General features: G+C 43.8%; 1 protein-coding gene across 1 annotated transcript in view; it reads right to left on the bottom strand.

Moving 5' to 3' along the window:
• Positions 1 to 16,390: 16,390 nt before the first annotated feature.
• Positions 16,391 to 23,144, bottom strand: part of LOC121005655 (corticotropin-releasing factor receptor 1) — a 197,449-nt gene continuing 190,695 nt past the window's right edge. The window contains exons 9-12 of the mRNA XM_040438428.1: positions 22,751 to 22,836; positions 22,528 to 22,663; positions 21,864 to 21,905; positions 16,391 to 17,745 (exon numbers count right to left, since the gene is read on the bottom strand). Coding sequence (XP_040294362.1) covers positions 17,605 to 17,745; positions 21,864 to 21,905; positions 22,528 to 22,663; positions 22,751 to 22,836 — 405 coding nt within the window. The 3' untranslated portion in view covers positions 16,391 to 17,604. The remainder of the gene's footprint in view (positions 17,746 to 21,863; positions 21,906 to 22,527; positions 22,664 to 22,750; positions 22,837 to 23,144) is intronic.

The raw sequence follows: 23,144 nt of genomic DNA on the forward strand, positions 1-23,144 counted from the left end.
GGTACTTTATCAAAACCTGGAAGTGAAGCAAAAACTCAAAAATGTACTTTAGTCAAATACTTGTACAAAACTGATCACATAATCTGTCAGACAACCATGTTGCATCTGAAGCTGCTGTGGGAAATAAAATCCTATCCTAGGGGCTGACCCAGAAAGGACCTTATAGGGACAAAGGCCTGTCTCACAGTTAGGCGTATACCTTACTAAAAGAGGGCTACCAGCAGGCACTCTATTAAGGCTTTGAATCTTTAACTTAGTGTCCCGTTCAGTTCCTTTTCCCTACTCTACTGCTGCTTTGTGGATGGTACGAAGCATGTAAGGCCTGTCCTACACCCAAAACCTTCATCATCTCCTGCATCACTTCACCTGTGAAGTGAAAACCTGTGTCACTTTCAATGATCTAAAGTACCCCATACCTGCACACAACTTCGGCCATAATCTTCTTTACTTTCTTGGGTACGGTTTTGGCCATCCTGAAAACAAGTCATCACATATCAATACATACTCATACATGCCCACCTTGGGTAGTTGAAGGTAGTCTGCAAACGTTGAAACAGATACAAAAAGCAAGACGTGTTTCTTGGGTACCTTAACCACCTTGCCCACGTTGTTCTGGGCACAAACCATTTATCCTTGAGTATGTCTGACTGTTACAGTGCTGAACCCTGGGGCATACCATATGCTACGTACTAAATCACACATAGCAGTTTTGTCTGGTGCATCACTCCATGGGTTGCCTGTGCCATCGTGGAGTAGAGGGACCTGGGAAGGCAAAGTTTTCCCTTCTTATTGTAGTCCCCCCTTTTCCATCCACCAGTCCCTTTCCTCCTTTCCCCATCTGGTTCTGTGAGGTTTTAAGAACTTTCGGGAGACAGGAGGAGTTATTTCAGGGACCTGAACTGTGGCCACTTAAGACAGGCGTCTGCTTAGGTAATTTGGCAGCCATTTTTGCCGCCTGATCCGCCGTGGCTTTCCCCTTTGCCTCCTCTGCATCTGTTTATACTGGCCTTTCGTTGCTATCATCACCTCTCATGTTAGTGACAAGAGGGCTTCCATCAGAGACCTCACTGCTTCCCCATTTTCGATGGGTTTACCTGAAGCGATCAAGGAGTCTCTGGCTTTCCATATGGGCCCATAGTCATGGGCTATCCCAAAAGCACACTTGGAATCAGTGTAAATGTTGGCTGTTTTTCCATCTGCATATCTGCAAGCCATCTTCAGAGTCTTTTAGCTCCACTTCTTGAGCAGACATGTGTGGTAGTTCACGTTTAATCACCACTGCCCAACCTGTGTACTACCTGCCATCCTGGCCATACCTCGATCCATCCACAAAGAGCACATGATCTAGATTACCTAATGGCTGATTTACCAAATCCCACTACCTCTTGTGACATCATCTGCAAACAGTCAGGAGCCTCTTCCTTTGAATCTGGAAGAAAAGTTTAAAGTGCGGTGCCCTAACTTTTCCCTCCCCCCTTGATCCAGAGGCAACAGGGTGGCTGGGTCCAAAGTATTACACCTTTGGAGAGCAACATTGTCAGGCAACAAAATGGAACACTGCATTCTCAAATAACGGGCAACAAAACAATCATTTGGATTGTACGTTCATCAGGATAGATGTAATATCACCATCACTTTGTGGTTCTGAACTATCTCAGAGCTTTCATCAAGCATAGCTAGTACAACTACTACAGCTCTGATGCAGAAAGGGGCACCTCTGGCCATGGGATCAAGTCTGACTGAATAATATGCTATGGGCCGTTATTGCTGGCCATGCAGTTGGGTGAGGACAGCTGAGGTATGGCCACTCACTTCATAACAATACATTCTAAATGTAATAATCTGATAGGCCCAGTGTGGGGGAACACAAAATTGCCAGTTCTAGGCATAAAAAGCATCTACCACCTCATCTGTGAGGCGGTAGGGACTGAAGGACAAATCAATCACAGTGGAGTGAGTGGCGGTAATGGGAACCTGAGCCAACAAGGTGTGTGTATTGGGCACGATGTGGGTGTTAGAAACTGTGACTTCATTAACTGCATGTAGGTCATGTACCATCCAATGGTGAGTGGTTTTGCTTTTCTCAGCTTCTGGGAGTACTGATACAAACATGGACCAGGGAATTTTATCACTAATGGCAAACAAACAAAGTTCCTGGTCGTTGAGGGCACCTGTAAGCTTCACAGTGCCGTCCTCCTGATGTGAGATACCAGCATGTACTTTTGCAAGCAAATCTGCACCTAGGAGGCAACAAGGGGCATTACCACTGACCAGCAAACGGGCAAGCGCATCTTGGTTAGGGGCAAATCTAATATGGATGGTTTCTGTTGAAAAGGGAGCGTACTACTTTCCCATCCACTTCTACCCAAAGACTGGTGTCCTTGGGGAGTAAATCAGGGGAGGCCATGTTTGCTGTGCACAACTGTCTTGGCTGCTCCAGTATCAATCAAAAACAGGGCTACTTCTTTATCACCCAGAGTGAGGGATATCATTGTGCCAGACTGAATCTGCTAAAAATGTTTAAAAGTAGAGCCGATACTGGATTTCCTGTTTCCTAATCTTGATCTTACTCCCCCTTTTCTGTCTTTATGTTCTCCCTATGACAAAAACAAAACAAAACATGGGTGTCTGTGGGGACGGACAGTGATCCGGGCATGGTCAACATAGAATACAATCCTCTCGTGTGGTGTGGACGAGGAGTACCAAACACAGCACAACACTCTCTCTTCTGGGATCTGGGTCCCACAGACTCTGCAGGCCCATCATAGGGTGGCAGACTTACTTTTTCCTCACTTCAATGAGGCGTTTGACATCAGGGCTAAAGCAATGCCAAAGGAACACTACCTATGGTTGGCACCACTGAACCACCCAATGCTGCTTGATGTTACTCTGCATTTTGGCTTACAGAAGTATCCAACTTTTCCTATCGCAGAATTAATAGACTGGAAAACAAAACAGGACTTCTCATGTTCCATGCGAGTGTCTTATAACTAGGGGATGGTCACAAGGGCTGTCGTTGTCTGTAACATCCACCCCTATCCTCTTCCCTCCGCTCTGAGTCATCTAAGTCCACCCCTTTCAGTCGGACGCTGTGGTCCTCCTTTTGTCCGTCAGTAATGTGCCAGCTGTCCATTAGAACAGAGCTCTGATGTTTAACATGTAACACGTAACTTCAAACATTGAAACAAACAGATCTGACAATACAGACATGAACACACAAAGGGCCCATAAGAAACTTTTCATTGACTTCAATTTAAAAAATGTACAGCTGAATCAAAACTGTTTGCACCAATAAAAAACCCCAAATCTTCTAAGGAAAATAAAATAAAATCCTCAATGCGCATATTATTTAAAAAACAAATACCGTACTCCATACGCATTCATTTTTTTCATGTTTTCATGTACTCATTTTTACAAACAGCTCATAATCTCGCCCTCATACATAAAATATGAATTGCATTCACAGCTCTGCTAAACACATCCATCAGTCTTCACACATTCGCCTCAACTACAACTCAAAGCCCCACCCATTCACATTCCACTGAATCATTTATGTCTTCCAACCCAGCCACATAGTTACTTTGTTTCATCCCAAAACTTGCAGCACAGACAAACACAACTTTCCTGGAAACAGATAGCCACACCACACCCAGAATTGCTGATGGTCTGTCGCTGTAAGACAATATACATGTTATAATCATACAGTCATTTTGTTAAAAGCTGAATTCCCACAGTACACTGCTTGGGAAAGAAGAAAGAAGAAAGAAGATTATTGAACAATTCTTTGTCTTGTATAATATATTACACATCACTTACTCTGCATGATTCCCTGCCCCCATGATTCCCTCCCCCCTTTCCCTGCTCCTCTTATCTCAGGAATGTTTCTGTGTGAAGGCAGGGGAAAGTGAATCGCTATACAGTCAGGTCCATAAATATTGGGACATCGACACAATTCTAAGATTTTTGGCTCTATACACCACCACCACAATGGATTTGAAATGAAACGAACAAGATGTGCTTTAACTGCAGACTGTCAGCTTTAATTTGAGGGTATTTACATCCAAATCAGGTGAACAGTGTAGGAATTACAACAGTTTGCATATGTGTCTCCCAATTGGTAAGGGACCAAAAGTAATGGGACAGAATAATAATCATAAATCAAACTTTCACTTTTTAATACTTGGTTGCAAATCCTTTGCAGTCAATTACAGCCTCAAGTCTGGAACGTATAGACATCACCAGACGCTGGGATTCCTCCCTGGTGATGCTCTGCCAGGCCTCTACTTCAACTGTCTTCAGTTACTGCTTGTTCTTGGAGCATTTTCCCTTCAGTTTTGTCTTTAGCAAGTGAAATGCATGCTCAATCGGATTCAGGTAAGGTGATTGACTTGGCCATTGCATAACATTCCACTTCTTTCCCTTAAAAAACTCTTTGGTTGCTTTTGCAGTATGCTTTGGGTCATTGTCCATCTGCACTGTGAAGCGCCGTCCAATGAGTTCTGAAGAATTTGGCTGAATATGAGCAGATAATATTGCCCGAAACACTTCAGAATTCATCCTGGTGCTTTTGTCAGCAGTCACATCATCAATAAATACTATTGGCAGCCATACATGCCCACGCATTGACACAACCAGCACCATGCTTCACTGATAAGGTGGTATGCTTAGGATCATGAGCAGTTCCTTTCCTTCTCCATACTCTTCTCTTCCCATCACTCTGGTAAAAGTTGATCTTGGTCTCATCTGTCCATAGGATGTTATTCCAGAACTGTGAAGGCTTTTTTTAGATGTCGTTTGGCAAACTATAATCTGGCCTTCCTGTTTTTGAGGCTCACCAATGGTTTACATCTTGTGGTGAACCCTCTGTATTCACTCTGGTGAAGTCTTCTCTTGATTGTTGACTTTGACACACATACACCTACCTCCTGGAGAGTGTTCTTGATCTGGCCAAATGTTGTGAAGGGTGTTTTCTTCACCAGGGAAAGAATTCTTCGGTCATCCACCACAGTTGTTTTCCGTGGTCTTCCGGGTCTTTTGGTGTTGCTGAGCTCACATTCTTTTTTAGAATGTTCCAAACAGTTGTTTTGGCCACGCCTAATGTTTTTGCTATCTCTCTGATGGGTTTGTTTTGATTTTTCAGCCTAATAATGGCTTGCTTCACTGATAGTGACAGCTCTTTGGATCTCATCTTGAGAGTTGTCAGAAACAGATTCCAAATGCAAATAGCGCACTTGAAATGAACTCTGGACCTTTTATCTGCTCATTGTAATTGGGATAAAGAGGGAATAACACACACCGGGCCATGGAACAGCTGACAAGTCAATTGTCCCATTACTTTTGGTCCCTTACCAAGTGGAAGGCACATATGCAAACTGTTGTCATTCCTACACCGTTCACCTAATTTGGATGTAAATACCCTCAAATTAAAGCTGACAGTCTGCAGTTAAAGCACATCTTGTTTGTTTCATTTCAAATCCATTGTGGTGGTGTATAGAGCCAAAAATCTTAGAATTGTGTTGATGTCCCAATATTTATGGACCTGACTGTAGTTCACACTACAACACTTCCATTAACTGACCATCAAAACTTAACCAGTTCATTTCTGAACATTTAACACAAGCGCCTTTCTGATTGCAGACACTGGGGCACTTTCTTTCTTGCTAATGTCATCAATTAACATCCTGACACTGCTCTGTTTCCTCACTTATTAGAACCCCCCCTTCAACAACACAGGAGTTCTGATGCCCACAGTCTGTAAGCTCTAACTTCACAGTTTCTTACAGATGTTCATCCCTGTTGCCAGGCGGGCGACCTGCTGTCCAGGGCCACACTTTCTCTAACATTCTTTGTCACATTTTAACTTTCAATTTTCCTTCTTCATGTGAATGGGACTGACCCATCTCAAAACAACAGTATTTCAGACTGACACACACACAAAACAGAGGAGTGATCAGCACCTTTAACCCTTTCCTCCGCACACAAAGGATTCATCCTCCCCTCTGGTTGGCTCAAATCTGACTATCACGTCTGACTAGTCAGCTGGGACTCCCCGCACGTCTTTCCCTGCTCCAGGGGTCAGGCGGGCTCCACCGCGTCTTCCTGGGGTCAGGTCAGGTGGAGAATATCTCCGCAGTCTTCCCTTATCTCAAGGATCTAAGGGTCATACGGCTCCACGCATCTCCCTGCCAGGTCAGCCGAAGTTTACTTTGCCACACACCTCGGCGCTACAGCGCCCCCTTCCAAACCAGGAGGTTACTGTCCCCTCCCTTTGTCTGTGGTTTTACCGTCTGTGCTCAACTCACTCCTCACATAAATTACAGACACACACAAAACATATACACACCAGAGTGATCTATAATTTCAGACTATTGGTTCTATAGACTCCAAGCTTTCAGCATTACAGCCGACTACTATACTTACATCGGTACCACCTCACAGCAGACTGAGCTATCTGAGCATGAATGGAGAGTAATTAGTTCAGGATGCATCAGGATGTCTTCAGTTCAGTCATTTTGACTGATCAGGCAAAAGAGAAAACCGTAGCATGCTCCAGCGAAAAAGACTCGCCTGAATGTCGGATCCGGCATTTTTCCCCATAGGAATGTATTATTCAAAATACCGGAATGCCGGATCCGTCCTAAAAATCCGTAAAAATGTGAAAAAAGACACACAACGTCCGGGTCCGTTCTCGCAATGCATCTGGATGTGTCTCACAAATGCTTTCAGTCACATCCAGATCAGCGGATCCGGCAGGCAGTTCCGACGACGGAACTGCTTGCCGGATCACACTGTCGCAAGTGTGAAAATAGCCTATGGCTGTGGTAATTTCTACTGTACATTGTTTTCATTGTTGCATTCTGAAAGCCAAAACTTTTAGTTTTTCCATCGATGTAGCTGTACAAGGGCATGTTTTATTGTGTGGGATGATTAGCATTTTAAACAACATTTGTTGTCTGAGCCCCACTGATTCATACCTGTAACATGCAGATGATGACCCTACCTAAACTTGACCTGAGGTGTGCCACGGTCACTATGGTCAGTATGCAATAAGGGGACATACTCAAAGTAATATTGCTGAAAGGGGTACAGGAGGGTGGGGGTGACTCAATCGTCCCAACGGTGAGTGGGGGCTCCTCCCACAAATCCGGCCAATAATTGGCCTCAAACTTGAAGGCTGAGCCCCACTAATTTGTACCTGTAACATGCAGATGATGACCCTACCTAACCTGATTCATACCTGTAACATGCAGATGATGACCCTACCTAACCTTGACCTGAGGTGTGCCACGGTCACTATGGTCAGTATGCAATAAGGGGACCTGAGGTGTACCTGTAACATGCAGATGATGACCCTACCTAACCTTGACCTGAGGTGTGCCACGGTCACTATGGTCAGTATGCAATATGGGGGCAAAAAACACTCAGTAGGAAAGGGGATACATTTATTTAAGTAGCAACTACAGCAGAAGCTTGGAGAATGCCTGTGCCATTTCCAGCTGTTGATCAGGCAAATACCTAGCATGAACTCCACCTTCCCAACTGCTTAATGACGTGCACTGCAACACCATGCCTGGATGCCACAGAAGCAGCCCCTATCCTGAAGGAATGCCCAGAATATTGCTCTGGGTTGAGACCCCTGTTGGCTAGAAGGATGTGGACATGTTTAATGAAGTGTGCGGAACTGAGTGGACCTCCTCAGAAAGGCAACAGGGGACTGTCTGGAGAGGAATGACCGAGAGCAGCTACCAGCTGGTCCAGAACTCTGACTGGACACGAGGCATTCTATGAAGGGAAGTACTTGACCTCCACGCTTTGGCCAGGTTGCAGTGTCTTCGAATGCTCCAAACATAGTGAAAATAAGGTGGGGTGATGTACCAGCTGTCTCCTGGCAAGAACGTGGCCCTGCAGCCTGGTAACCGTGAACTCTCCGGGACTTAGAAACCCGTAGAAGGCTAAGTAGATAGCCGCCTTCAAAACCAGGCTGGGCAGTACATGGAAAGGTGCCCACGACAGCCCACAATCAAGATCCCGGAAATGAGTCTAGGCCCTGACTGCAGCTTCTGGATTCCCCTGAGTATGGCCTTAACCGGATGCACTGAAAAGAGAGATGGTCTGTTGGGGTCCTGGAGTGACATGTGATGTTGCACCCCCGCTAAATACAGCTTGATGGTACTATGTAAAAGAGCCAGGTTGGTGTGGCAATATGATACAAATGACAGTATGTATTTGATGTTGCCCGAATCTAGTCTCGGGTACCTCTCCTGAAATTCAAGGAACCTGTGCCAGGCTGAGGTGTAAGCCCTCCTTGTGTTCTCAGATAACGACTTCTGGGCGGTGGCCCAGTGAGAGGTCAGTCCAGAATGAGTAGAAAGAAAGGTGCACCAGAGTGGCTGTCGGAAAAAAAGGGGGAAATTAAATAGTGACATCAGCAGCAGTGTTTTCGCTCCCGGGGATAAACGAACAGGCTATATTGAAACTATATTGAAACTATGCTGCAGAGACAACCATACCAGCCTCCTCAGAAAGGACATAATGACTAGGGACTTGGATCTGCCTTTAGTGACGATATCGGAGGTTGCCTGATTATCAGTGAGAAACGTTACTGCTTCACCCTACCACAAGTGTCCCCAAACTGCGGCTGCAGCCACGATAGGGTAAATTTCAAAAAGGGAAGAGGTCCTCGCAAATTCTGGAATCTCCAAAACCTCTTCCGACCAGGATTCTGCTAGCCAGTGGGGGCCTAAAAATGGCCGTGTAGCCCCTCGAGGTTGCGGCATCGGTAACCACACGAGGCGAATCCGCCTAAGCCTGCGGCATAAACATGGACACACCGTTCCACCGACTGAGAAACTCCTCCCACATCACCAGGTCCGCTCGTGCGCATGGGTCCAGGTGAACCAAGGACTCCGCATCAAGAACCGAAGTCAGCAGCGCAAGCAACCTGGAGATAAAGGAGCTGCCCTGCGGTATAATACGCATGGCAAAATTAAGCATGCCAAGCAAAGACTGCAGCTCCAGAGCCGGCCCGGAACATGGCGCGGCTGGCGAGCCTGATCCTGTCCAATTTATCCTGGGGTAAACTGGCCTGCATGCGCAGCATGTCCAACCGCACACCCAAAAACATGACAGCAGTATCCGGACCCTCCATCTTATGGGCCGCAAAGGGGACATTCAATTTGGCGAAAACGGCCAGCAGTGACAGCAGATCCACTGGGGGCCAAGCCAGATTCTCAACCAGAAGAAAGTCATCCAGGTAGTGGATTACCGACTGGCAGTCCACCGCATTGGTGAGAATCCAATTCAAGGCCCGGGCGAACCTGTCAAACAGCCACGGGCTACTCTTAGAACCGAAAGTAAGCTTCGTGGCAAAGTAATACCCATCTCTCCACTTGACACCGTGCCACTGCCAAAGAGAAGGCCTTATCAGGAGAAGCTTAAAAGCATCGGAAATGTCCGCTTTGGACAACCAGGCGCCCCTGCCTGCCCGGATGATTGACTTAATCGCTTGATCCACAGAGGAATATTTAAGCGAAAACTCCTCCGACGGGATCAGCGAATTCAGACTAGGCACACTGGATGAATGAGGCACAGACAAATCATAAATTAAGCGGGGTTTATTGGAAATATAAACTCTAACCAGTCCAACAGGGCTCTCACTCCAAGTTCGGAAAGGGAGGGGCAACAAAGGGGCCAATAAGAAAACCAGCTCCTGAGCCAGCAATCCGTCAATGACGTCCAGATCCAGGGAGGACGACAGCAGATTCCTGCACTCAAAAGAGGAGGTGGGCAAGGCAATGAACCCCATGTGGAACCCCAGGGTGAATCCCTGGACCAGGAAGTCATGGAAAGACGAGGACGGATGACCTACCAGACAGTGACTCAGGAACCCCACGTCGACCCTGCTTAGTCACGCTGAATCCCCCTGCCGCAAGGTACAAGCCGATTTGGGGTGGGCCCAAAAGCACAGATATGCAGGAGGCGGCATTGCCCAAAATTACAGGCGGTATGATTGAAGTTGCTGCATATCTGGGCCTTGCCCAAAAAATGAATGGGCCTACCCAATTTATCCAGCTGCACCGCCTGCTTAGGACTCGGGAGAGAGGCTGCAGCCGGTTAGACCAACCTATAAGAAAAAAACTCAAATTGGGTATATAGATACACTGGGGTCTAGTATGATATACTGAGCCAACCAACAAAAAAAAACAATAACCCCATATAGAATAAGAGAGCACACATATAAAATATATGTAGTTTATTAAAGACACATTAAATGACAATAAATATAACATAAAGGCACAAAGTAAAGGGGGTGGTGGTGCGCCCCATGTGGTGGGACCAAAATCAACCTCCCTCACATATACCGGACTAACAGGGAAAAGGGGGTCACAGACATTGGGTATAAAGCTGCATACTAATGTGAGAGCTGTAAGTTCACCCAAAGTAACCTATAACCATGTGTATGCTACATACAATAATATAAAAAAGTCAATGTGGTCACACACAGCACACCTACCCCCCAATGGTAACATAGATGGCAATCCAATAAATGCGGATTACCAAATAGTAACACAATCAAGGGCAGAGCAGGAATGCTGTGTGTAAGCAATAAATCATACTCAATTAACAAAGTAACAATGCATGAAACAAAAACACAAATTACCCATGGTATGCCAGAACCCAAGGTCTGTGACCAGAGCTGCAGCCGATCTGGAAGAACCCGGTACGGACGGAATATCGGCGGAGGGACACCAAATGGTGGCATGGGAGGAGGACTGGCAGATGGCACAAGCCGGCACCCTCAAACCTGCAAAATGACGGCAGAACAGCTCCATGTCCACACCACCCCAGTTGCTGACAACTTGGAACTGAGTCAGGGTGGCCACTGCCTTAGCGGAAAAAGACCTGTGGTAGTCGTAAAATGCCCAGCCACCATACCTGTGACCCAACTCCACTACCCGGTACAGATACAAGTCCAACTCCTCCCTCCTGTTGGGCGCCACCGAACCAACCACGTCTCTGTACACGCTGAACGCCAACATGAACTCGGGCAGGGACAGCTTACGGTTGAGATGGGGATCCTTTGCTTTAAGGATCACCAAAACGTCCCCGCAGGCAAAGGCCTTGTTCTCGGTCATGTCCTGCGATGCCAACAGCAAGGAAGCGAGGTTCACATCCTTCCCCTCCAAGATGTCCTTCCTGATGCTAGGGGGCACAAAGTGAGCCGGAGTAATAGAGGGAGCTGAAGCAGAGATACCTGAGAGCACTGGGGGGCTGCGGGAACCACCAGGACAGCCGCTGCCGGGGGGCCGGAGGTTGCCACCTCCACGGACTCCATGCACTGTTGCAAATCCTGGAGAGAGGAGTTAAGGGAATTCAACACTGTATGGATTTGCGTAAGGGAAGTGGCCACAGTTTGCAGAGAGACCAGTTCGACTCCGGAGGCCGCAGCACCATCCGCAGCTGGGGTGGGAAACAATAATCGAAACAGTTCAGCTTTGCGGGCTGTCGGCGAAAACGAAATCCTGCGAAGCTGTAATTCAGCCGTCAGACGGGGGATGGTCCATGCTCATAGGGACGGAGTACTGCCATGTTCAGAGTCCCTGGTAGGGAAAGGCGGAACGGAGACCAACTCATCTAAATCCGAAGCCCGAGACATTCCCATCCTGTGAATGTGAATGAGAGAAGTGAAGAATGTAACAAGCGGAAAATCCAACATGCTCTGGATCACCACCAAACACCCAACAAACCAGACAACACAAAGACCTTGAACAATGTAATGGCAACACAGACGTGGGGCAGAATGAGGCCCATGATGGGTGTAGGCTAACTAACCGAGACGTGACTGAGGCCTGGAACGAACAGGCATGTCACACTGAGGTCTCGGTGTGCAAGGCTACGTGTGTAAGAGGGGGCAAACGTACAATAAGGTACCCATAAAATTACACCGTATGCACGTGGCGGCACTTGAGACGCTGCGGGTAAATGGCTAGGAGCAGAACAAAGTCCGTCCAACAGCCAGTAATGCGGAGAGTGGCAAGACAACGTGTGACGTATGACGTATGAGCGGGGAACTCGAGGACAATGGTGACCAATCAACCTAACAACACTCAGACTTCCCCCTACCCCAGTCAGGGTAGAGACTACAGTATGTGTATGCAATGCGGCTGCTAACCACGTGCTTAATGGAAAACCACTGCTCATCCCCCGCAGCACCAATACCTATGACCTAGTGTATGTGAAGTAGAGAGGTGTAACGCACTGCGACGTGTGAACGTAATGAACCGAAAAAATACAAGGATACCCTCAACAGAGTTCCAAGCACCTGAAAACGAATATGCAGCACAAATTCCTCTGGAAAACAGCGGATTCACACGCACACTCAGACCTGCGATAAATGAAAACGTCAATGTGAACGCACAAGCATCCCCGCAACCTCGGACTTCCACACTCAGACACATACCAACAGTCCAAAACGACCCACATACCGACACCCAATCCCCTTGACACGACCAGCGAAACCTGCACATGTGCAGCCACCCAGGAACCCCCATACCTGCACCTGTAACATGACCGCCATCCACGAACAAGGGCACCGACATGCACCAACCATGGGAGGCGCAATACCCCTTGCAAGACAGCAAGTGCAACCAACATTCAAACACACTTTTTTTTTTTTGCAGGTGATCTTCATCAAGGGTAGGCAGGGCCGTGCAGCCTGAACAAAACGAAGCATTGCATGGAAACTGCAAACGACAGAGCTCAAAGGCATACTCACAAGCCCTGAAACGAATCTCCCTCCGCAAGAAGAGGAACGCAAACGGCCGATCGATACCGAAGGCAGCCGAGGCCGAACAGCAGCAGCCGAATGATGTCACGGATCGGAAGCCGGAAGCCTGAACGAAGCTCCATGTGAATCAATCGTCCCGACGAGTGAGTGGGGGAACCAGAGGGGTTTAAATGTGCGGGGCTCCTCCCACAAATCCGGCCAATAATTGGCCTCAAACTTATAACGTTTTTGGGTGCATATAACTTATTCACTAAATTTTAACTCTTTCGGGGGGAATAAAACTCCCACCAATTCCCTTATTATTTTGCTTCTTAAATATTGCGAAGTTCAACTGGAGGCATAGATAACAATGTCAATTATGCTTTCTTATTTTTTACATAATAATTAATGATTTGAATGGGAAATTGAGGATTTTTTTTGTTTATTTTTGTTTATACTTCTTTTATTGATTTTTTAAAATGTTTTAAGTCTCCTTTGGGGGGTGGTGAACATATCTGATCAGCGATTTAATACATTGCAGTATTTCTTATTGCAGTGTATTTAGGCTGTCAGCATAACACTGGCAGGGCCTTACAGGTATACAAACATAACAACCTACTGACACCCTATGTTTACATTGTAGGGGGTCAAGGCAAGTGTCAAGCTCTGTGACAAACCCATTAGATGTCGCTATTGACTGCTGCATCTAGCAGGTTATAAGCAAATGTATTAATCAGGATGTCAGCTGTATACAATGGCTACCATCTGCTGCTAATCGCTATGGCTCATTTGAACTGGTGATATCATTGCGCTGTACATATAGCGGGTTGCACAAATAGAGGTTAGTTTGTCCCATTCATTTTTTCAGCCACACGAGCTTGGATCTCCATCCCACCTGACAGTTACTATGCTCTGGCATACTGGAGATAATGGACTTTCTAATAATTAGAAAGACACTAGTTAAACTGAGGTGTGGCCCCTAAGTGATCTTTGTTATTGTACACAAAGGATTTATCATGAGTAACCCAGGGGTTGTCTCACTTCAGCAGATGGCATTTATCATGTAGAGAAAGTTAATACAGGGCATTTACTATTGTAGTATTGTTACTGTCCATATTGCTTCCTTTGCTGGCTATATTCATTTTGTCATCACATTATACACTGCTCATTTCCATGGTTACTACCACCCTGCAATCCATCAGTGGTGGTCGTGCTTGAACACTATAGAAAAAGGCGCTGGCTTCTCTGGTGGCCGGAACCATGGGAGCTCACATAGGCCAGTGATTTTTCCTATAGTGTGCAAGTATGGCCACTGATGGATTGCAGGGTGGTCATAACAATGGAAATGAGCAGAGTATAATGCGATGGAAAAACGAAACCAGCCAGCAAAGGAAGCAATATGGATAATATCAATACATGAATAATTGGCTTGTATTAACTTCCTCTACATAATAAATGTTATTTGCTAAAGTGAGACAACCCCTTTAAGGTCTTATAGGTATTTCTCAAGTATCCCATAAGAAATAGACGCTAGTAGTACCTGATCGACTCCAAAATCTTCTCCAAGTGGAGTTGTCTTCTGCTCAACTTCTGGGGCTCATTATGATATTGGAGCCTAGTAGGATCTTCTGATACTATGGTAGACCAGTCCAACCTTCTGAATATCAATAATATATAAAGAAATTGTACTGTTTGTAATTTCATCACCAAAGTGAAATGAAAAAGGCTTTATGTAGAACATGTAGGAAATGAGTTCTTGTCTGCAAAACTGTTACTATTAAAAACATATTTTATCTAACATTTCTTGTTGTTTGGTGTAAGATTCAGTTAATTAAATTCCTCACATTGGACGGTGTATACGTCAGGTGTTATAAATGCTATATATTATTTTAAGTGTGTAATAACACTATCAATGTGTGAAGATTGCTTGGTCAGAATGACGTTATTTCACTTACGAGTCCCCTGCGGGCTGTTCTGTGCTGACCTTGGATTTCAGCTCCACATCCCCCCCGTGCTCTATGTTGGATCAGATGATGGGGTGATTATTGCAACTTTTGACAGAATGAGTATTATGTTTTTAATGTCCAAACCTGATATTTGAAAGTCAGGTAGGTAGTCATTGGACCCTGTATGAGCCACCAGTTTCCTTTTCAAGGTGACTTGTGACCACTGTCACTTACTTACAATGGAGGCAGAATGAGGAGTAGTGTTAGAAGGCTGTCTATGCATTTAGCAATGTGAGAGCCAAGCTTCTCGCCCACAGCAAAAATGATTCAGACAAGTGAAACTTTTGTCACATCATGTCTATCCTGAGTACATGAAAGTGACAACATGACAAATTACAAAGGGATTTGTGTAGCCTATGCATCCTATATTAAGAAGACCCTTTGGGATACAGTTGTCAAAGGTCACACTGTGCAGTGTCATAGTGTAGACTTCATATATTTTCAACTGTAATGAATTCCTGTAGGAAACAGTTTGTCATGAAAGAGGAACAACTCAAGGCAGTCACGACTTGAGTGTCTTTAAGCTCAAATCTTTACTGTAGCTGGACTATAGAAATTTTAGTCAGTGCTCTTGGTCACAACCGTGGAGCAGTCTGAACTGGGGCTGGGGATGTCAACTCCATGGCAATTTCCCCAAAAGTGGTACATTACTTATGGTCTAAGTTTTATGCTATCTAAATATTAGACAGGATTACTAAATTTGCCTCAACATCTCTGCATATGGTATGGTACAATTCCTTCTACCTGGAATTTAAAAAGTCCAGCAAATGTTTCCATCTTTGAACTGTAGGATAATTTGAAATTTAGTAGACCAGAAGCGAAACACTGGTATGAGATTCCACTGATTAAAGAAAGAAACAAACTCTTCTTCAGGAGATTCTTTGTTCTGTCTTTTCTATGACAGTTCTAGAATTTAATTATCACTCTTCTGTATTTAAGCAAGAAATCTTTGCTGATTTTATAATGACTTCATCTGTAAGACACCCTTGTTTTTTTGACTTGAAAAATAATACAATTTTGATTGTTAGCCACCACTAGGGGGAGCTAATTGCACACAAACTTAAAGGGGTCATCCTGCCACTGAAGCTTTTTGAAAAACATAATCTAATGGTTTAAAATAAAAATAAGTAATACTCATCTTACTTTTAACCTTCTATCACCATCACTCCTGTTTCGAAGTTTCTCTGCACCCACTAGCCCTCCAGTGATGACATATTGTCACAGAAATGTGATCACTATAGCCAATCACTGGCCACATCAGTGAACTCAGGTGAGCTAATAGGTCACCGCTACAGTCAGTGATTAGCTGCAGCAGTCACTTGACCTTCAGTGTGGGTCCCGGAAGCATAAAAATAACGTGAACGTGGATTGGAAAGGTATTACTTATCTTTTTATATCAATGTTAGCTGTTTAACACACAAAAAATTAAAAATTGGTGTCTGGGCACCATTTTTTATGGAATCTATGCTTCTCATACAACTTTTGGGGATGATGGGAGTTCACAGATGATCCAACCTGTGATGTAATGCAGCAAATGGTGAAGGAATATCAGAAAGGAAACACACACAAATCACTGAAATAGTTATATATTTTGATATATTATAGTAGCTTGACACAGTCCACTCCATAAGAATTACTTCTGAAAGACAGACTTCTTGTTAGAGAAGCAGCCGCATGTGCAAACATCTTCTGCACATATAACTTGACAATGTTCATCACAATTTTAAGGGTTTATTTGTATACTGTGAGGACTTAATATAAAGACATTTTCTGATTGTAGTGCAACACTATAACACTTTATATTTGTGCAGTAAAAAATATTATAATATGTAATGTCTTGAGTTGCAGATCCAGTCCACAGTGGCACTTTTTTCCCTGACCCAGTCAGGAACTATATAGGTCCATCATTAGAACATTCACTTATAGAATCTCTTTTGTACAAAGCTGCTGCAGAATATACTATATATCTCTTTTCCATCATTTTGAATGAAGAGCTTTACATACAAACATAGCTTTTTATAGGCTCTGTCCTGTAAGACACCTGTATATTGAAACTATGAAGCAGATGCTTAGCCAGGTACAGACACTTCATCTCGCAAGTTATTTTCAACATGAATAAGAATACAATAATTGGAATAAAATTTCAAATAATTGAATTTTACTCTCTGAATAATATTCTGAAGTCATTGTTTTAACGTTTGCCCAAAGCAGGACTGCATTGCCTTTTTGGTTCACCCCATCCACCTCCAATGGAAACTTTTACCGAGATTCAGTCAATGGATTTGGTCCCATGGTAAACAATCATATGGCACCCTATACAACCTGAATATTATTTTTTTCTGCCCAGTACACTCAGATTACATTTTGTGCTCATATATTGTAGCAACTTAGTAAAGGACAGGAAAAGAGGCATGAAAATTATCGTGCAATGGCTAAGCCTGATGCTGGTCTTTTTCCACTGCGAGGCACGGAGGACTGGCTGTACAGTCTGGATACAGGTTACTCAGCAATCATTTGGTTGTGGCTGGTGATATATCAGAAAAGTTAATGGATTGTGCTGTGGGCAATGTTCAGTCTATGAGTTTATCTGCTTGAGTAGTCCTAGTTTCCTCATACCTAGCAGTACCAATATTGCACTAAGGGTTAGGGTACTCTTTGCTCCTTTCCCCCTCTTTTGATTGTCAAGGTAAAACTCATTGGACACATGGAATATGGCCTTCATGGTTCTGTTCACTATATTGACCATGCAGGAGACTCAAACCTCTGCACCTTCCTGTTTCAATGTTGGGAAGCTTCAGAGGGGCTAACTGCACCATTCTTCAATAATGTGGGTCAGATTGCAGAAGATTGTTTGATGCTATGGAAGCTGACACGTGTGGGTGAGGTGGGAATGGACATTGCTCTGGCTACTCGGGCACGGATTGAGTGTTTGTCTTGCCAGCGATGCCAACGTTTTCTGACTGCAGAACGTACCTAGGGAAAAAAACGCATCATCACAAAATTGTACAATATTAAGTATAGAATAGAGATACACAAAATAAAGACTTTAAATGTATTTTTATGGGAAGGGAACGTACACCAAGGAGGACTGCTCCAAAGAGTCAAAAGTTTTACGTCTTGGGCCTCCTGACCTTGAGCCAAAAGGACAACAGGAAAAAAAAAAATTTTTTCAAGGGGTCCCAGATAAGCTAGATGTTAAGATCACAGGAAAAATCTACAGAATGTACACTATATAAACAAAAAAATTGGAACACACCTACCATTACTACAGGTGTATAGAATCCAGTACATAGCCATACACTCTGCCTTCACAAACATTTGTGAAACAATGGGTCATTCTAAATTAGACTGTGGTACTGAATTAGGATGCCACCATTGCAACAAGTCAGTAAGTGAAATGTATTCTGTATGCCATGATCAACAGTGAGTAGTATTATTTGAAAGTGCAGCCACGAAGTGCAGACTGCATAAATTTACAGAGCAGGGTTGTCGAGTGCTGAGGCTCTTTGTGAATAAAAAATCGCCAACGCTCTGCTGACTCAATTGCTGCAGAGCTCCTAAACCTCCTATGGCATTATCTACATAAAACTTTGCACTGGGAACTTCATGACATGGGTTTCCAAGCCTTACATCACCAAACACAGTGCCAAGCTTCTAATAGAGTGGTGTAAAGCAGACCACCACTGGACTCTATTGCAGTGGAAATGTGTTCTGTGGAGTGATAAATCACACTTCTCTAACCGACAGTCTGATGAACGAGTCTGGGTTTGGCAAATGCCAGGAGAACATTACCTGCCTGACTAAGCTGTGCCAACTGTAAAGTTTGGTGGAGAAGGAATAATGCCATGGGGTTATTTTCCAGGCATTGGCCTAGGCCCCTTACCTTCCTAATTTGGGCCCTATAGGTACAGTACTCTTTCTGGGGCCTTTGCAACCACATAAATTGTTTAACATACAAGTTGCTGTGCTGTCCTCAAAAACATGAGAGAGAAAAAACAGAGCATGATACTGAAAACCCTAAGAGCTACCAATGCATGGGGCTAACTGGATGTATACTAGTTAGTACACTGATGGGCCTGAGGTTTTCACTGATATCTTGGGAACTCCCAGGACTGCTTGTCTAAACACAGCCATGGGAGACTTTACTGCCTGTTCGAGACAGCCACAGTGTGTGTGGGATGTCCCAAACCAACACTTTGCAGCCAGTTATTAAGACATGACAGTGTGTCTCCGTGCACATTTTTAGTTCTAAATTTTCACTCTTGAATCTCTTTTTACTACAAATCTCTTGAGGTTGTATTAGACACCCTGATGCTGCTAGCGATTGTCAATCGGCAGATAGCTAGCAGAGGACACCTCTGCTATTACATTCAGCAAATATCCTCCGCAACATGGGGAGGAGCGATTGCTATGCCATTGCTCATCCCCATGCAGGACAGAGCGATCTGTCAACGGCAAATCCAGATCTTTCAGCATTTGCTCATTCATCAGGCATTTAGGCTAGGTCTACACGACGACATTTGTCACGCAACATTTTGTCGCACCAATGTCGCGCAACAATTTTCATAATGGTAGTCTATGGTGTTGCACTGCGACAGGACAGTCGCAAAAAACCCGTTCACGATGGATTTTTCTGTGACTGTCGCGTCACAGTTGTAGCATGTCGCAGTGCGACACCATAGACTACCATTATAATAATTGTTGCAGTGTAGTTGTGCCCTATGTGTACTTATTGTCGCGCGACACATGTTGTCGTGTAGACCTACTGTAGCCTTACACACAGTATTAGACTGCCAGATAATCGCTAACAAGGGTTCATCTGAACGCTCATTAATGATTATCGAGCAGAAAATCTGGCAGTTTAATATACCCATTATACTCGATAAACTCTTCACTTAAGACGCTGCTGCCTGTGAAACAATAGTCTTTTGTTTACAGAAGTCCTGATTTCCTTATAAGTTCCAGTGAAGGGAAATATTAATGCTTCAACATACCAAGATATTTTGGACAAGTACGCTTCCAACTTTGTGGGAAAACCATTTTCTGTTCCAGCATGACTGTGCCCCAGTGCACGCAGCAAGGACCATAAAGACATGGTTGAATGAGCTTGGTGTAGAACAGGGATCAACAACCTCCGGCACTCCAGATGTTCTGAAACTACAACTCCCAGAATGCTCTATTAACTTCTATGTGAGTTGTCAGAGCAGCCGACCATGTTTGAATGCTGGGAGTTGTAGTTTCACAGCAGCTGGAGTGCCGAAGGTTGCTGATCCCTGGTGTAGTAGAACTTGTCCACACACAACACTGACCTCAACCCCATCGGACACTTTTTGTATGAACTAGAACAGAAATTGCGAGCCGGACTCTCCAACATCAATGTCTGACCTCACAAATGTTTTTCTGGATAAAAGGTTTCTAGTGGTTTTCCCAGAAGAAAGTAAAACTTTTTTTATTTTGTTGGGGGCAACTTCACATTAATACCTATGGATTTGGTATGGGATGTCATAAAATTCCTGAAGCTGTATTGTGTAGGTGTCCCAATACCTTTGTCCATATAGTGTATCTAGGAAACTTCTAACTATAAAGGGTAATGCCATGTTTTCATAAAACAAAAATCAATTTTAGCATATGTTACTGCTGCAGCAACATTATGCATAAAGCAATCTTTAGTTTCTTTACATACCACTGTTTTCCTTGAGTTTTTCCCTTAGTTACGGCTGTTTAAACATTTACCAATATGAGAAACTTCTCAAGATGGCTTATCTGCCAGTTCTCTGAGGCCAAAACTGCTTACCCTCACTTCCCATACACACTTGTTGTAGCCAACAGCTCCCTGCCAGCCAATCAGATTGGATTACTGGGAGACACGCCTCCTCACTCTGAAGCCTAATGCAGGCATGCAGTGTGAAGGACTGCCCCTCTGTCTTCTGTTCATACTAAAGGTAAGACAGACAAGCCATAGCAACGGTCTTTTAAAGGAGCAGTGGGACATTAATGAAAGCTGTTATTATAAGGTAATTATAGATCTTTTGACAATCATTAACAGACTAACTCAAGCATACATGCCTCGCTCTAATAAACTAGCAAATTTAAAAAAATGACAGTTACCCTTTAAAATGCACAAAAACTCAATGTTGAAAATGTTATATCTAATGTTATATCTGTATAATATATACCACTAATAGTATTAATGGTGCAGGAAAAAAATAGCATATTCTAAGACAATTGAAATATTGTAGTATATGACAGCTGCAACGGCCAGACCTCTTGTGGTTCCTTCAAAATAAATTTATGGTAATCTTTGATTCAATAAAACCATGAAGGGTCTGGTTACTGTAGCTGTAACAGATAAGATTCACTACAATGCAGCTATATTACTATGTTAATATATTACTATGTGAAACTGGCCTTATGATAATTGCTTTGGTTATGCTGGTTATGCCTGCATCTAAAAAGGTAGACACTTTCCTTTGTTATAATTATAGGCGTTTTCATGAATATCAGAATGGTGAAGGTCTGACTTCCTCCCCCTGACTGATCAGCCGTTTTGGGCCTTTGGAGATGAGTTTCAGTACACCAGCACCATAAACTATACAATGGACAGTGCCTTTTGTACAAAATATAGTTTCTGGTGCAGGTAGCTGCTCAAAACAAGGGGGGGAGGGGGGTGGCAGGTAGTAATGAGCGAAGTTTTAAAAAATTTGATGTCACTGCAATGTCTTCACGCTCACCTCCTTTGGCGGGTTTTCTTCAATCAAGACGGAGTTGAGGGCCTCTTTTAGATCATGTGGATGAGGTGAGTATAATTTTTATTATTTTCAGTCACTATTTTAGGAAAAATCGATTTGTTACCATGAAACGCAAGGAAATTCGGTTTTGCAGCAAATCAATTCCTAAACATTGGATTGAATTCCGCTGCGTATACTTCGATTCGTTCAACACTAGTGCCAGGTGTCAGACCTTGACCAATCTGATATTGATGAGTGATTATGTTGAGGATAGGTCACCAATATCTAAGTCCTTGAATACCTGATCCCTATACAACACTGTACATGGCTGGAAATCTTTTGCAATGGAGTAGTAATACCAACCTCACTATTTAGGAAGCAGTAGAACACAGAAACGAAAAAACCCTGCAGAATAAATGAAACAAGAAATATTACAATTGCAAAAATGATGGACTAGAAATAATAGTTTGTCACTTTTTACTCAAGTCCTCCACAAGATGTTTCATATAGCACTGTTGACCACGTAAGTATGCACTGCAGCCTGAATGCTTGTGCTAACCCTACACATTAGTGGTCCACAGGAATGTAACAATTGGTGGTGAAGAGGTCCAGTCACATTTAGACCCTGGGGCAATATTGGGCTGAATAGCTTCGCTGGCAGCTCAATTGTCAACAGTATTATATAAACCATGTGATACAGTGGTTGATAGGGCATGTAACAAATTTTGCACAGGAGCCCTGGAAGTTCAAGCTTTGACACTGTGGCTTACTATTCGTGCAGCTATGCTTACTCATACTTGCCAGCGGTTACTTTTATTTCAGGGGCTGTCCTACACATTGAGCATGAATTAGGCAAATCTGCATTCAAATGATACATTTCTAAGCTGTTTTGGGGGCATTACTGGGCATAGTAGAAGTAGAGCCTAGCTTGGGGCTTGATATTTGAGATTTAGATGTTGGGAGGTATGCCTACTAATGGCTGAAAAATGTATAGGTGATGTGACTGCAGAAAATCTTTCCTCATTACCTGGAAGGACTGCAAGAAAGAATTAAAATAGATGAAAACAATTCTTGAGACTTCATCCTCTCCTGGAGTCACAAAAAAAAGCATGTAGGTAATTCCCAGAAGTGGCAGGAGGACAAGAGTTGCCTTGACTGCTTTCCTGTAGGTGAGTCAGACAAAAATAAACTAATTCAGGGGAAATAGAGCAAGCGGAAGCAAAACAGAATCACGGAAAGGGTTAACTTACCTATACTGGATGGTTTCAGACGTGGTGGAGGCACGGAGTTTTGTCATCAGTATCCGCACAATGTTAAATAAAAATATAAAATTTATCTGCAAGAAAAGAACATTAGCCGTTTTCTGTATACAATGTATCACTGTACATCAGTTAGAGTCTTGGTGTGTGACCATTGTAACTACACTACTGGAAAATGAAAAAAAAAAACACATAGGGAAAAAGCCTACTTTACAATATGGCAGTGCTGGAGGGTGTGACATGTAGTGGTCACAGACTTTTTTTTCTCCTGGCGTCGATGTTGCTGTTTTTTTGTTTGACAGCACAGTTTTTTGTCTTCTCTCTTACAGGACTATTGATTGGGTTCTGTTAAAGTGTTTGCACCATTTGTGCCATTAATGGACTG

The sequence above is a fragment of the Bufo bufo genome, chromosome 6 (genome assembly GCF_905171765.1).
Source record: "Bufo bufo chromosome 6, aBufBuf1.1, whole genome shotgun sequence".
In the NCBI taxonomy this organism is placed as follows: Eukaryota; Metazoa; Chordata; class Amphibia; order Anura; family Bufonidae; genus Bufo; species Bufo bufo.